Source organism: Equus quagga, chromosome 2 (genome assembly GCF_021613505.1).
Source record: "Equus quagga isolate Etosha38 chromosome 2, UCLA_HA_Equagga_1.0, whole genome shotgun sequence".
Lineage (NCBI taxonomy): Eukaryota > Metazoa > Chordata > Mammalia > Perissodactyla > Equidae > Equus > Equus quagga.
The window spans coordinates 106,692,710-106,709,818 of record NC_060268.1 but is presented as its reverse complement, the minus strand read 5'-3'; the positions used below and the strand labels follow the sequence as shown (position 1 = coordinate 106,709,818).

Below are 17,109 nucleotides of genomic sequence, written 5' to 3'. Positions count from 1 at the left end.
GAAAAATGTTTCTCTTCCTTGCTCTGGATTTAAATTGTGGACTCTGAGATGAAAGCCTGTATGTGTTGTTTAGTAGATGGCCACTGGAGGGTCACAGGAAGAGTGGGACATATGTATACTCACAGCAGATGAGAGACCTCATTGACAGGCAGTGCTGAACTTGAACTGACAAAGCTCAAGTATTTTCCTGAAAGTCTTGCCATCCCTACTCGCCTCTCATGTTCACTGAATAGTTCCTTGAATAGTTTAGAATTTGGGAGTAGATTGCATTGTTGCCCTGGTAATAGAAGACGGTAGGATCCTAATCCTGTGAGAAGGTAGTGGGATTCTTCCAAAAAGAAGATGTAATTTGTATTACTTGATAGAGGAAAGTGGCTCTTTCCAAGGAGATGAAAGAGGGCAGATTTCAATACACAGGCACCCCCATAAAAAAGGTTGACTTCTTTATCTTCTCTCTTAGACTCTAGGAATAGTCATATCTAGCATCCAGAGTAACTTTTAGATAGTATTTCCATCCCTTATCCCTAACCTTACACTTACACGTGCACAGACTTGCACAGGTGAAGTCACAGGACTTAATGAAGGGCAATAAAGGAGAATGCGTCCTCCTCCATCGCCACATGGCAAGGTTGGGCTCCTTCCTGGAGTTCCACTGATGTTGAGTCTTTCTAGCCAAGAACATGGTATGCTTTTCCAATTGTTTAATTTGATCTTCATGTATTTCAGGAGTGTTTCCCACACATAGGTCTTAGACATTTCTTGTTAAAATATACCTAAGTATTTTTATGTTTTATCATTATTGTAGATGAAGTCTTTGTTTTCGTTATGTCTTCTACTTGGTGTCCTGTTCTATTCTAGTCTATATCTGTGTTTCCTTTTTCTGTATATAAAGACTGTTAAAGTTGTGTGTATTAAATTGCTGGCTAATACTTCAAATACAACATGAAATAGTAGTGACTTCAGAGCCATTGACTTCAGCAGGATTGCCAATGTTTCCTCAATAAATAAGGTGTTAATTTAGGGGCTGGGATAGACAGATATTGAAATACTTGTATACTTATTATGTTTAGGAAGTTTCTGACTTCTATTTTTTTTCAGGGTTTTAAATCATAAGTGGGTGTGAATTTTATCAAATGCCTTTCCAGCATCTCTGGAGAAGTTCATATGACTTTTTTCCCTCAGATATAGTAGTATGTTGGATTACATTGTGGATTTACAGATATTTAACAGTACTTACATTCCTGGAATAAGTCCCACTTAGCCATAACGTATTATTATGTTTTCTAAACTATTCCAAGGTCATATGTTTTTCTGAGAACAAACATTCAAAAGGGTTTTACTATGTGAATTTACCCACAACACTAAAATAAATTTTAAAAAATGAATTAAATGATAATGCACAATATTTTTCTCCCTTTATGTGCTGGTGTAAGGTAGATTATTTTACTTTTTCCAAATATTTACTTCCCCCTTTGCTGCACTGCCCACTGCTATAGGACTTGCATGCCTCCAATGAGATGAGTATTCACCCCACCCACAAGTTGGACTTGTCCGTATGATGAGTTTTGACCAATTGAATGTAAGCAGAGGTGATATATGCCAGGTTTGAGCAGAAACTTTAAGAGATATTGTGAGTTTCAGAATTTATGCAGTCATCAAAAAGATATTGACTCCTTGGGAAGCTTTTTATTTTTTCTGATACTGCCATAAAGCAGAACATTTTTGAAACTCCTCTTTCGGAATTGCCTTCAGTGTCAGTTTTGAAAATCGTGAATGGGGTCATCAGATCTTCATTTTTTGAAGGTATGCTTACTCTTTGAGAACAACCTAAAGCCATCCACAGCCAAGTGCATCATAATGGTTAAGAGTATGAGTTGAGATTAGACTAGCCCTGTATTCAGATAATAGCTCTGCTCTGTAGTTTCTGTGGCAGTTTACTCAAGGTAATCATCTGTCAATGGGAGCGATGCTGAGGCTGGATATTTTTGGTAACCAGTATTCATTCCCACTCCCTTCTAATCTCTTTGCTGTATCACAGGAGAAAAATACTTTTCCCAGGCTATCTTGCCTCCAGACATCTGAATGGAAGGAGATATTCTCATGTGCAATTTAGACAGGGAGACTGAATCCTTATTACTTCTCTGGGGATGGGCAATAGTGCACAGACGTGTGTGCCCAGGCATTATGAGCTCCTGCAGTGGCCCCAGCCACTCTCCTACACTTACTCACCTTTGTGCTATACATTGACTACGACATTGTGGAGATTTCTTGTGGTTTCCTAACATGGACTGGAGCAGAGTTTCCTGATTCTTTGAACCATAGTGGTGAAGCTGAAAGCTACTGATGACCTTCCATAACTTTTTCTCTTCTAGCTCTTCTAATGGCTACTTCCTTATATTAATTCCCAAACTGCTTAGAATACTTAACAAGGTTTCTGTTTTTCTGACTGAACCCTAACTGATTTTTCATAGGATTGCTGAATAAATGAAATGAGATAATGTATTTAAACTGCTTAAGATGGTACCCCAAAATATGCCAGAGGTATTATTACTATTAGGAAAGTGATCAAAATGGGCAATATGTCCTTAGGTCAAAAAAGATGTGTGACTATCTAGATGAAATTGATATTCACACAAGGATCTGAAGACAATTCCAAAAGAGAACTTAGGCTTACTAAAGGAAAACTATCTCCTGGAAACCCTACTTTTTAAAAAACAGGAGTCACTTGGATGGATAAGTTTAGATATGTTGGTTGTTACAAAGTTCATTAATTTGTAACCATGCCTTGGAGTATTGTGCTCAGATCTCCCGTCTATGCCAGAGAACATGAGGATTGTGAATCAGAGGAAGAAAAAATCTCCCACCACCATCTTTTCTACCACTTCTCCTCCTCCTCAAGCCCCAGGAACAGGGAAGAACTGAACCGAACAACACCTTCCAATTTTAATTGCTTCCCATAATTATCGTCCTGAGAGCCAACGACACCAGACAAAAATCCAGCCGTTCCTTGCACCTTGGGAATGGATTCACCTTCTTCACGTTTGATGTGGGTGCCCAGGCTTCCTAGACAACAAGGAAAGGAGTTGGGGAGTAGAGTGGGCCTCATTAAGGGCGGAATAGCTATCATATATCTGTAAATGTGGAGCACTGGAGACGTCTCATTCCAGCAAATGACTGAGCGCATGGGTTGAGGAATGAAAGTGCCTAAAGGGGGAGAAAATAACGTAGAAAGAAGAAGGAGGACACTCAGTATAAACTTTGAGGAAGTTGCAATCTTGTGGAAGAGGGACTCTGCTGTCGAGTATCAACTGAACAATTTACCAGTTAACAGTGGGGCGCTCATCAGCTCCTACTGTTTCAAGGATTGCCTGAGATAATTCAGTCATGTAAATCACAAGCTGTTGATGTGTTCGTTCTGCATCTACATAAATACTATATAATATGCAATAAGAAGAGAAACAGATGTGCCTGTGTGTTAGCTAGAAGTTGCTCTATTTTAATCATAGTAAGAAAAGGGAAGAAAAGTGTTTTTATTTTCACTGTTTATTTCACTGTTTGAGATCTGAGCTGAGGGAATCCGATATATTCTTGTTTTATGTAGTGATCCGTATGTTTAAGTTTCTTCATCTGCGGAGAGAGATAATAGTACCTACCTTGCAGGGCTGCTGTTAGAATTAAGACTGTTTATGCAAATCGTTTGGAAGGTCCCTGCTGTCTACAGCACCATGTCGCTGCTGTCCTTCACATCAAAACTCCTCCCGAGGGTTGTTAATTCTTGCAGTCTCCCGTGACGTCCTCTCCTTTTCTCCTCTCAGACCTCTCTCTCTTTGAGCTATTTCTCTGGCCGTCCTTGTTCTTACACTGTTCTATGCCTTCAAATACCATCTATGTGGTATGACTCCTCAATCCAACTTAAACTCATACTGCCTACTGAACCTCTCCACTTCCATGTCTAATAAGCATCTCAACTCAACATGGCCAAACTACTGATACCCCAACCTCTTCCCCACACCCCCCCGCACACAACAAATCCTCTCTTCCCCAAGGCCTTCTCTCTCTCAATAAATGATATTACCTTTTACCCACTTGCTCAGGCCCGAAACCTAGAGCATATATTTGATTGCCTTTCTTCCCTCATCCTCTTAACAAATGAGCTTAAATTAGGTAAGTAAAGACCAGGATTCAAGGCTCAGAGGACAGCCATGAGCAAAGGCCCATGAGAAATTAGAAGGACAGTTGAGAAATGGTGAGTAACCCAGAGCAATTGGAAGTAAGTAGTTCAGGATGAGTTTGCAAGCATAGTTTGGGTACAGACAATGTTCATCCTTAAATAAAAACTTTACCCTTTGGGCAACAGCAAATCATGGAAGGATTTTGATCCTGATCTGACCATCGGGTTAGGAAGATAACTTTGACCATGATTTTAAGTTGTGAGAAATTTAAGACAGAGAAACTAAGTAGAAACCTACAGCAATAGTTCAAGTAAGTATGACAAGAATCTGAACTAGAGAGTAGATACAGAGAAGGAGCAAGATATAAAAACTTGCAATAGTAAAAGCAATAAGACTTGCCTGATTAGGTATGGGATGAGGAAGAGGAGAGGCATAAGGTAATTATGAGAGTTTCAGACAGTGTTTCTTGGAAGGTGGAAGTGCTAGGAACTGAGGCAAAGAACAGCTAAACAGTAGACAGATTTTTAGAAGGAAAAAAAAGGAAGCTGTTTCTAGCCACGTTGAGTTCGAGTTGCCTGGATTGTAGTGATGGAAATGTCCAGGAAAGTCTAAAGCTAAGAAAAGAGGACAAAACCAGAGAGTAATTTGAGGGTACTGAGCCAGACACAGTTTTGAATTTGGGGTCTAATCCAGTATCTAACATATAGTGAGTGCTCAATAAATATTGTCAATTGAATCTTATACCTTTGGGAATGATCACTATAAAGAGATATTAAAATTGTTGGAGTAAATGAAACTACCCAGTGAGAAAGGAAATCTGAGGACAAGGCCTGGAGGTATCCATCTTTTAAGCATGAGAAAGAACTATCATGTAGCAAGACTGATGTAGGATGAGACCATTGGAGAATGTAGTATCATGGAACCCAAGAGAGAAGGCAGCTTCAACAAGGAAGAGGTTTGTATCCACACTGGACATTCTTACCTAAACGTAGAGTAGAATGAGGGCTGATAAAATGCTATTGCATTTAGCAGATCATGTGTAAAACATGTTTTAATGAAGTAGTGGGAACAGAAACCACATCGCAGGGGCTACAGAATGAGTGTGTGATATGAGAGCACAATGATGCAGAAATACCATACAGTACTGAGTCTTTGTGAAATATTACAGACGTTTCCATGGTCAAATTTCATAGTTCTCTGATAGTTGTATGGGCATTAATGAATCTTTTAGTCCTTCTGTCCACGCATATAACCATTTCTTACGAGCAAGTGAAATATGCACGTTATGACAGCTCTACTCAGCTTTCCATCATGGTTCAAAACCAAAGCATAAATTTTACCCCACCAACATCATTTGCCTGTCATGAGGGCATCACATGTCTGCCCCAGGAAATGTCTGGGGAATAAAAGCTTTCACTCTGTGTGCCTTTGTAAATGTTTCTCCTAATGTGGGAAGTCTTTCAGTAGTTCAAGCAGATCCTTTACTTCCTCTAAGGAGAGAGGGATCTCTTTATCATTGAAGGAAAACATCATGGGAGAGTGAGTCATATTCTCTTGACAGCATAACAAAATGAAAATATGAACTAAGCAGGTTGAAAGAGATTATAGGAATCTTCTTAGTGACTATGACTTCAGATTTGCCATAACTATCATGAATGAACAGATGATTAACAAGAAAGAGGTTTAACAAGAGAGAGAATGGGGATGGGGGTATGGTGGGGAGAGCAAGTAAATGATTCAATGTTAGCTTCCACCCTCCCCAACTGAGTCACTTTCAATTCCCCACGTGGCTGCTCTAATATCACCCCCAAGGACACTTGCTTTAGGGCAATCCTCCCACTGGCCTGTGCCCTGCCTGCCTTTGGAATTCTACCCTGGCCTCGTGGCACAGCACGGATGCTGAGGGCAAGGACCAGGCCTGATGCCTCAGCACTGCCCTGCCCATACCTACTGTTTGCTAGTGGGACAGAAACATGAAAGGTACACTGGAACACCAAATAAACAACTTCATTGTGACTTTATAGACTAGCTGAGAATGTTCCTCACAGCTGAGACATACCCGTGCTGCATCTGTGTCATTATGTGAAAGGACTCAGGATCTTTCTAGCATAAAATATCCAGATGCCTTACTCCGTTCAGTGCTCCATTCCCTCGAGGTTAAGGTCTCCATGGTAATTGCCAGCTCCTCCCCTGGGAGACACGCCTTTCTACGCTTGCCCTTCAAAGTGAAAACCCCACTTAGCAGGACACCACTTGGCGCATGCCCTCTGCTTTTCTGACTTTCTTTGTGTCAAAAGTAATAAATCAGAGATTGTTTTCTGTGCATTGTGTAGTACTGGCCATTGCACAAAGGTCTTTTCCATTTTCTTTTTATTTTTCATAGGTTGCAACACGTCATTTGCCTCCCTCGGACCTCGTGATTATTTTTTTAGCATCTCCTGTATTTTCTGAGAGTGCGTTGTTTTCTTGTCATTTTCATTTTTTTAAACATCCTCTTCATACCTCCACAAGCGTCTTCCCCACAGCGTGTATTATCAAGTTCAGTGTGTATTATCTCCAGTTCTCCTCCTGTTCCTCCGTCAGGAAGTTCTTACTCGTCCTGCTTGTAAAGGATGGAACTCTCTGGGCCCACACAAAGCATCAGACGCTTCCATCCTGGGGAAGAAAGACTGTGGCATGGGCTTTTTATTTACTAAAGGCTTATACGAAAGCAGAGTAAAGGCTCTGTTCCCAGTGTCCCCAGCTGTGTGGTTGTTACAGATGCTGTTGTCCTGCTGAGAGCTGGAGCCCCCACTGAACGTGGAGATAAATGCCCCCATCCAGTGTGGGTAAAGGAAGAAAGTGCTTTAGAACCCCTGTGAGTTCACTCTGGAGCTCTCAGTAATCAGGAACCACCACTTTTCCTTTCTCCTTGAAAGAGGAATTGCAAATAAATGAGGTCAGAAAAAGAGATCTAAAGAATAAAAGCCCCTAGTGGGAAGTTTTCGTAAAAATTAAGAAAATAGGTCATTGAAGTTGGGTGGAGGTAAGAGAGAATAGCAAATCAGGGGGACCAGTATTGAAATGTCCCTTTGGGGCACATGTTGTTTAAGGGTGCAAACTTGCAAGGAGTAGTAAATAAGTCCTAGAGAATAGTGCACAGCATAGCAAATACAGATAATAATGCATTATAATCACCAAACTTGCTAAGAGACTAGAACTTAATGATTCCAATCACTGAAAAGAAAGGATCATTATGTAACATGATAGAGATGCTAATTATCACAATGATGGCAATCATATTACAACACATAAACGTATGAAATTAACATGCTGTACATCTTCAATTTGCACAACGTTCTATGTCAAATACATTTCAATTTAAAAAAATGTCAAAATGCACCATTGGGAAGGAGACCAAAAACTGGAGTCTAGAATCTGCATTCCCACATTGCTTAGGGACCAAGCAATGAAATGGGTGAAATGGGTGGGGGGCCAGGCTGTGGAAGAAGTGCTCTGGCCATGGTCATCCTAAGCCAAGTTCAGGTTGGTGTACAATTCCGTATGCTGGGGAGGATGCTTGAGAAAAACTTTCGGGTTCTTATGAGTATTTACCCCTCAGCTATGCTGGGCTCAGTAAATTAAAGTTATCCACAGCACTTTCGCTTCCAACCTTTCATGTTCTCCTGAGTGTCTGAGACCACCACGGGGATTGGGGAAGGAGTGTGGACAGAGCCAAAAATTGGGAACACTCCTTTTGATACCAACAGCAACAATCACCACCAGCATCTGAACTGCCCAGTACACCTCAGGAGTTATTCTCTTTAGGATGGGCACAGCCATCTTGGCTGGGCTGCATTCCCCTTTAGACTGATTCTGTTCACTCCTTATATTAGAAGAAACCTTTCATATACACTGACTTCTTTGAGTTTTTCCACAACGCTCAAAAGCAGGCTTTATGATTATCAACTTCATTTTGCAGATGTTCAAATGAAGCATCAAGAAGACAAGTGGTCAACCTAAAGTCACACAGCTGGCAAGTGGAAAACGACTCAGTCCAGACCTTTGGTCTTTAAATTCTGGACTCCTGCGTGACCCTACACTTTTTACCTGGAGACAAAATAGCATGGGCAAAGACCAACAAGAGCAGTATCGATGAAGATCAGCGAAATACAGCTGCGGAGTCCACGCTGCTCATTTTAAATGGTAGGAATTGTCCAACTGTGGTCTGGCTGATGTGGTTATTGTGGATATAGTCACGATGAGAGGAAACACCACAAAATCAATTAAGCCAATTAACACATGGTTGGGAATTCCCCCAGCAGAGGAATGGCTGCTTGTAGCACTGGTTATTGTCTTCAATTCATTCCTTAATGCAAGTTTCAATTCAACTGTGGCGCTCTTTCTTACCTTTGTCCTAGTATTCTCACTCCTGGGAATTTCTGCTGGGGACATAAGTCAAAGGGAAGAAAAAGCTATGTGTATGGAGATGTCATTGCAGCTTTATCTATAACAGCAAAATATTGAAAGATTTAATGCCCAATTACATAGGAATATCTAAGTTATGCTAGATCAATTTGATAGAATATTATGCAGCAATAAATACAAGGGTTATAACAATTATATAACAAGATGGAAAGACTATAATATTAAATATTAAAAGAAGAAGAAAAAATACACTGGCTATAGTTTGGTGAAAATATGTTTTTGTAAGGACAAAGATTGAAAAGATAAAGATAGTGAGTTATACATGAATATTTTTAAACAATTTCTTTTAAATGTTGTCCTCACAAATAAAAATCAAATAGAAAACACAAAATAATAAATAACTGTTGCTCAGTATTAACCGAACTGCCATTGTGTGCCTGTGTGTCTGTATGTATGTGCATGTGTGTAGTCTAATAATGTATCATATCAATTTAAAGTCAAGATTCCTGCAAGTTAACACTCAGCATTTTCATTAGTAAGCTTTTTAACCTCTGTGGTTGTAAATTCATCCATCTATAGGAAGAGTAATTTTTATAGTAGGTGTTCAATAAACGTTTCTGAGTGAATGAATGCATAGGCAATAGGAAGAGATCATACTCCTGTGAGGGACACGCACCTCGTTTCTAACAGACTTTTTTCAAACTCTTGAGGAAGGGAGAGGCAGAGTCACGAAGTTCTTTTGTGTTCTTGTAATGAGGGAGGCAAAGATATTTTCTGGACTGTCCTCACTCTGGTGTCTGTCATAACTTCCTCTCTACAGCGTGGAAGTGTGTGTCAGGTGTACATTTAAAAGCATATCTATTTGAATAAAACACTCATTGCATAAGTAGCTCCTAAGGGACAGTGGGGAACCGATGTGACTCCATGCCCCCGCTCCCCACTCTGCCCACACAACCAACACAACACATGGGTCCCTCTGGTCCAGGGTTCCAAGAAAGGACGCTTTACGAAACTGCCCAACCCGGAGGAGAACTGGGATTCCTGAGTGGGTTGATTTTGGGTATTAAACCACCCAACATAGTTAAAGTGTCAAAACAAAATTCATTTCTCGTCTTCAAAATGATAATAATTACAATGACAATGGTACTTACTTTCCTTCAAATCATTGGATCACAAAATGGTCACAGTCATCTTTTATCACCAGGACCTGGCATGCTCTCTAGCACTGTGCTGGGCACAGAGTGGATGCTGGAGTGGACGAATTCTGTGCCAGCACCAGGGGACTCGGCCTGTGTGCCCCCTCTACCCAAGGGCCCACTCTCAATCTCCACAATTATGGTGTTTTCTTAAAGAAATCATTTTTTGAACAAGTAGATATAAGCAATTGGTAGAAAATTTTTAAAAGAAGAACAGTATGTAGGAAAAATAAGTCTCCTTCCTGTCCCCTTTTCCTAAGCCACCGGGTCCCTTTCCAGTGATTTCTCTGTAGATACAAGCATACATGTGTTGAAAGATTTTTTGGAAATTCAAAGCATTCCATAGTGTAGATGTACCATAATTTATTTAAACAGTTTACTATTGATGAAAATGTAGGTGGTTTCTCATTTTTGCTTTTACAAATAATGGTCCTGTTAAAAAATAAGCTGAGGCATATTAAACTGTTTAAGAGTTTGTTTGAGTAAAAATCAGTTCGAATCAGGCAGCATCAAACCGGAAGTGGTTAGGAGCGCTCCCCTGACAGCAGCTCGAGGAGACATTTACAGAAGAAAGGCGGAAGCCAAGCAAGGACGTTCATTATTGATTGGTTGTGGCTTAAAGCCTAGTGGGCTGTTTGTGACTGATTGTCCTTGTTTCGATTTCCTAACCTTGAAGCATTCATGGGCTTAGGTTTTAATTTGCTTCTATCGGCCTCCACGGTGTTAGAGCCACCTCTGTCTAAAGGCCTCCTTGTTTAATTAATTTAACGGTACAAATGTACAATTCTGCACATGTGTGTATCCACCTGTAGTTTAAGTGCCTAGGTGAGGAATTGCTAGAGGGATGAAACAGAGAGTGGATATTGAGGATATCCAGATATCTATGACTCAGCAGGGACGAGGGAATATTTATGTCATGTCATTTACAAAGAGTTGACAATTTATGATGACTTCCTCTCCGAAAGTTTAATGTGTCTAGTTATTCAGTTCTCCTCTTACGTCCACCTTAAAATTTCCTTCATCTAAGACTTACACATTTCTTATTTAATTTTATTCCTAGCTGTTTTCTCTTTATTTTTGTTGCTACTGAAAATAGAGTCTTTTTCTTATACTTTATCTTCCAATTATTGTTTAGATATGTAAAGCCTGTTGATTTTGGTATATTAATTGTATTAATTGTGTAAAACTTTTTCTCTTAATTGTCTTAGGTTTTCTAGCTTATCATTACGCCATCTGTAGATATTAATGTTGTATCTCCTCCTTTCCAAATTATAGCCCTCATTTATTTTTCTTGCCTAACTGAATGAGCCAGTATCTCCAGTAAAGCATTACCAGTGATATTGGTGGCAGCTTTGTCCTGTTCCTCACTTTAGTGGTAATGTTATTTTCAATGTTCTCAATCAAGGGGTCTGAAATAGAAAGTTCTATTGTTTTCTGATTGGTTGATATCTGAAAGTAAACACATACACAATTTTAAAGCATTGCTTGATTAGGAACGTTTTGTGTGAAGTAAGCAATTGTCCAGTTAATCATCCTGTAACAAAAACATGGGATGAATAAACCTGATAAGTTTTTCTATCATCCATACCCCAGAAGACAAAAAAAAAAAATGTTAAAGGTGCACCATGCTTGAATATCAGTTTTAATTTCATGTAACAAAAAGTAAACTTCATGAAGCAATAAATTATATGACAAAATTCAAAGATTAGACAAGGTGAGGATGTTAAAAATAAAAGTATCGAGTCACTTAGACAAAAAGGCATTGACCAATGAGTGCTAGGTTGCTCTCTCGAATGCTTTCTGAAAAACACCAGTTGGATGGGGATTTTCAAGAAAACGTGCCCCGCGTTAGGCAGTAAGTGGTTGCTCCTGGCAAGGCTGTTGTGGTGGATTGGGAATGAATGGTTGGTTGGGACAGTGGTGGGTGGGCAGGTGGGCTTCAGCCTGTCTGAGCCCAGCCTTGACGGCCGCGGGACAGTGGGGCTCACCTCCGGCAGTGGGAAGTCAAGATTCCCGAGGCTCAGTTTCTCTGACTCTCCAGGAAGGACTCCCAAGGCGACCACGAGTTCTTAAGTGAACTAGTAAGTTCCATGGCTCAAAGTCCCAAAAAGACATTAAAGGCACTTTAGAAAGAACACCAGTTACGAGCATTCTACCTATCTCCAAGTGCTACTGTTGTTTCACTGCTTACCAGCTCTGTGCCTTGAGGAAGTTAATTAGTTTCCTAAGGCTCAGTTTGGCCATCTACAAACACCCACATCCTAAGGTTGCTATAAGAATTAACGGTGATAATGACTTTAAAGGTCTTAGGACATCCCAGCACATACACACGAGCCCTTACATGTTCCCCGGATGGGCAGACCACCCCGATGGCAGAGGAAGAAAACTTTCTTATATTCATATGATTTGGGGAAGGATCATTTTGATCTTGAAATTTCAGGAAGTTGGAAGGAACTGAGGCTGTTCCAGACTGAGAAGGTGCCCCAACTCGGGCTGCTGAAAGATAAACCGGCAGCCATTTCAACGCCAGCGTCTCAGCACGCGGGGCCATGTAATGTATCATTTATTCTCTCACACTGTGGCACAGGCAGATGAGCATCGAAGTCACCACTTTCAATCTGCCCTTTGGCTTGTGGTCTTGACTGTCTCCATAAAAGTTTAAACTGTAATTGTTGTTGTCTTGTTGCTTTTAAACTCAAGCCTTAATTTCTTTTTATGTTGCCCTCACAAAAACTGCCCTGTATTATTGTTTGAGGTAAATGGTCCTGGGTCTTCCGTGGTCACAGTGGCCAAAGAGGGGGTTTGTCCTGAGACAGCTGTGTGGCCAGCGGAGGACCCCTGGCCTTTAGCAAGCTTCCTGGCTGACTCAGACACCAGCAAAGGCTAGAGATGAGTTGCAGCACGTGGTTAAAGCATCATTCACCTGCCCCAGTACTTAAACTTGGTCAGGCCTCTCAACAAGGAAAGGAACACATTGTCCACTGAGGGTCCCAGAGAACCCTTATTTGGGGGGCCACTCAGAGCAGTTATCAGCTTCCAGGCTTTTCAAATACATCAGGACCTCACAGAATTATTCATGATGATGCCTGAGTAACACAAAACACTTGGGGCAGTGACTGTGAACATGCCTTCCATCTGGGAGGCTTTTTAAAATGACGCACGTCAAACTACGGATTCCTTATGGACAATACGGGCAGTTCTGACTCTTCCCAAGTTTTGCTTTACTGGAATCAATTTAAAGATTCAAGGATTTCAAGTGCCATGTGATGAGTACATAATAATTTTTAGCTATAGTTATAAATAATTCAGGAATTTGGTCCATCATCAAAAAACCAAGAATTCCTGGAACAAACCGATTCTACTTATTAAAATATGTATCATATATTTTCAAAAATGCTGAAGATAAAACTGTAGAGAACACAACCAGCAAATTGACAATGAGCAAATTCAAACACTGTGCTTTGCTCTGTTCCCTGAACCGTGGCCAATGGCTGGCGTGAGCCGGGGCATCTCCTTGACTGAGGACAGCAGCTCTGCACAGCACGGGAGCCCCAGCAAAGCACCAGCTGCCTTCTGAAAATGACAGTGTGACTTCAGGAAGTGGCAAAAATTGTCTCATGTGCATAGATCCTAACGGAGGCAGGAGCTGCGCTCTTTCTGTAAGTATAAACGAGAACAGAAGTGCAAAAAGAGCAATTAGTCAATTAAACTCACCAAACTGTGGCAAATAGTTATTAAGCTCAACACTGCAAAAGTCAGGGTTTGGTCTCTAACACACACACATACAAGAGACGCAAACCAGGATTGGGACCACGACTTCCCCCGAGAACACAGTGCCGCACAACGCTAGATTGGCAGGATATTAACAGGATTTAAGTGAAAAAAAATCTATGATCCATTAAACTTGGGAAGTTTGGGGTTGCACAAAATCAAGCAGATTTCTTTACTATAAGCTCTGTCACAGGCTAATATGCTAATGTGCACTGTGGCTCTCCAAGCGGAAATTACGGCATGGCATATTTCCCAAACGTACTTGACGGAAGGGGGACCCCTTCATTTGTGGAGCATTTCTCAGAGGCTGTTTTCCTCAGTGCGCTTTACAAAGTGCTGCCTAATTGAACTCAGCCTGTTTCACAGCTGCATCAGCAGGAGGGGCCCCGCAATGCCCCATGTGACTGAGTACTGCATGGCTGTACTGAGTATGCAGTGCCTTATTGAGTATGCAACTCCTTACTGAGTCCTACACTATCTTAGTGAATACTGTGCTGCCTTACTGAATACTGCACTGCCTACCTAGTACTGCACTGCCTTACTGACTACTACACTGCCTACCTAGTACTACACTGCCTATCTAGTACTGCACTGCTTTATTGAATACTGCATTACCTACCTAGTACTGCACTGCCTTACTGAGTACTACACTGCCTACCCAGTACTGCACTGCCTTACTGAGTATAGCACTGCCTACCCTGTACCGCACTGCCTTATTGAGTACTAGACCGCCTACCTAGTACTGCGTTGTCTTACTGACTACCACACTGCCTACCTAGTACTGCACTGCCTTACTGAATACTACACTACCTACCCTGTACTGCACTGCCTTACTGAGTACTGCACTGCTTCACTAAGTCCCGAACTACCTTGCAAGTACCGCACTATCTCACTGAGTATGTACTGTCTTACTGAATACTACGCTGCACTCGGATTTCCGAGTCTATGTCCTCCCTGACACCGCGTGGAACAGGTGTAGGAGGAAAATAAGAGGTTCAAGAGTTTAAACATGCTGCCTGATCCATTTATGTCCCCACCACCTTCCCACTCTCCCAGTAGGTGAATTTCAGAATATCCTGATGGAACATCAGGGACCCTTTCTGTAGAGTCGGGCATCGCCACAACAGGAAAACCAAAAGCCTGCACATCACTGATAGGCTGTCACTTTAAAACAATATCTTTAGGAATTTTTCATATTAATGCTTCTGAGATTACAGTGAGTCACAGGAGAAGTAAGGTGAAAAGCTGTTGATTCCAGACTCTAGGGTTAATTAGCTCCCTTATTCCACACGCCTGTAGGAAAGTGTAATAGGTATGGTGAGAGGGATTTATGTTAGGTTCCCTTTTTATCGGTTCTTGAATCGAGAGAGATTTTAATTGCAGCAAAAAGCAAGATGGTACAGGAAAAGAGACATTTTTCTAGCAGAATTCATGCCAGCTTCTCTCTAATGGGGCTGAGATGAAAAGCTTTTCAAGTCCTGTGCAGGATGCTCCTGTTAATGACACAGTCAAGGTGCCTCTGACTGACATTTAGAGGGAGATTCAGCAGACCCGTCCCCCCTCCATGGTCCAATGTGCAGACTTCCCATCTCAGCCTCAGGAGAGCGAATGTGATCCACCTTTCTACCGAGAGACCTCGAAGCTCTGTGTCTCCGTAATTGATTCAGGCACATTGGTTACGCAGGGGAGGTGAGAGCAGCCCCCTGAGCATCCATATTGATGATGTGGTCACTCACCCTCCTTCCCCCATCCTGTCATGCCTCAGGCCTGTGCTTCCTGGACACCAGCTGTCACACAGGAAGCTGCAGCCTCTCTTTCTCCTGCCTCCTTTGCTGGCTGGAGCTGCAGGATCATGGCCTGCAGAGTTTCCTTCACCATCTGGAGCTCCCTCTTGAGAGACTGTGAACACATTGTTAAGGAACACATGCGAAGGTGATGGGTGGCCCTCTGCAGCCTCTGAGGGATCTAACAAGAGCATGCCTGCCTGCTGGAAGCTGACAGGCACTGCCATCTAATTGCAGTTTCAAGTTCTTGCAAATTGTAGGAATTAAATATTAATACCAATTTTACACTTCTTTTAAGAGCGATTGCAATTTCTACAAGGCCCGAGGTTATTAACTATCTCAAGTAAGGTCTCAGAAAGGAAAAGGAAGAGTCAGCTCTTAGACCGAGACAGATGGCCAACGGGGACGCCCCAGGATACACAGGCAGTGTGACCGTAATTCCTGCTAAGCCCCAAGCTGGGGTGGGGAAACTGTCACATCCAAGTGCTCTGACAGTGGAAAGGGCAGAAAGCTGGCAATCAGAGCCTCCTCTGGAAATCAGAGCCATCCAGGATTTGGGGCCACCATAGGAGCAGAAGGGTGCTCTGACCCAGACTCCGAGTCATGAGTTATGGTCCCTGTTGGTCACCAGCCAGCCTTATCATCTTGTGCAAATCACTTTGAACCTCCGTTTTCTCGTGAAACGATGACTTCTAAACCCCTGTGGGTCCTAATCTGCTGTCACGTGTTACACTCCCAAGTACTTATAGAATAGCCATTCAGGGTACTCAGGATTTGACCCAGTGTAGGGAGCTTGTCTTTTCTGGGTTTGTTTGTTTTTCCTTAAACTGTTGCGTTCTTAGTTTCCTAACGTGTAAAGCTGTTTCTCACATAGAGAAAACAATCACAGAGAACTTAGCAGACAATTATATGGAATAAATAAAGCTGTCATTCTCTTAAGAAATGGGCTCTCTTCTGAGTGTTTGAGCCGGGGAACGTTCACCCAATGGTGGTTTTCTGTCTATCCACAGTCAGGTCCCTCTGCTCTTTCCTTTTGTACCTGTAGTCAGAACAACTCTAAGATAAACACAGGGTGAGAGATAGGTTGAATTCTCTTAATTTAACAAGCAAACCAATTTAACCTCATCCAACAGGAATGAAGGCGAAACATAGCAATATGTCAACATCACTTAAACACCATTAAAAATCATCACATGAGGTCAGACCACTTAAATATTACTAGATCAGACAGAGAGAAAACAGAAAGCTTTAGGGAAAGTAGCTCACAGAGAGCTTACCACTCACAGACTGTCTATGCTACAATGTTGTGGTATTTAAGTACAATGTCAATGCAATGTCAAGAGAAAAATACACCCTTAGGTTATAACTATAGAAAGCTTTCTCTTTCTTTTTTAAATAAGAAACTCTGGAGGATCCTGGGAATCATTCAAATGAACCACTCCTGAGCAAAAATGCTGAACCACCCTGAAAAGCTTTTGGCAGCTTTTCATCCTCTTGAAGCTTCATGAGACGACATCATTTATGTAATTTACATACATTTACTATGATGGTTCACTCCTTTGCACTTGAACTCGAGGGGAATGAGGGTGGGGTTGGTTGGGTGCAAGGGAAGAGAGAATCCAACATTTGTCTTTTTTTTTTTTCTAAGAGGCTTCATTTTTCTCCATTTCTCTGGACAGCTCTGCTAATCTTTAGTGAAAATACATATGACTTTATACAAGCAAAAGCATAAGTGGTCCCAGATCGAATATCAAGCTGCAACTTCATCACAAGCTATGC

At 41.6% G+C, this 17,109-nt stretch overlaps 1 protein-coding gene across 4 annotated transcripts in view; it reads right to left on the bottom strand.

Annotated features, from left to right (window-relative positions):
- Nucleotides 1-6,642: 6,642 nt before the first annotated feature.
- Nucleotides 6,643-17,109, bottom strand: part of DISC1 (DISC1 scaffold protein) — a 341,872-nt gene continuing 331,405 nt past the window's right edge. The window contains exons 13-17 of one of the 4 annotated variants that reach the window (XR_006887032.1): nucleotides 15,283-15,447; nucleotides 11,764-13,432; nucleotides 11,108-11,224; nucleotides 8,562-8,658; nucleotides 6,643-7,082 (exon numbers count right to left, since the gene is read on the bottom strand). Coding sequence is in view for 1 of the 4 variants with exons in the window: in XM_046650469.1 (XP_046506425.1) it covers nucleotides 15,308-15,447 (140 nt within the window). In the remaining 3 variants the exon portion in view is untranslated. Of the gene's footprint in view, nucleotides 7,083-8,561; nucleotides 8,659-11,107; nucleotides 11,225-11,416; nucleotides 13,433-15,282; nucleotides 15,448-17,109 lie in introns of those variants that run through there. The other 3 variants (XR_006887035.1, XR_006887036.1, XM_046650469.1) reach the window with 3 other exon arrangements.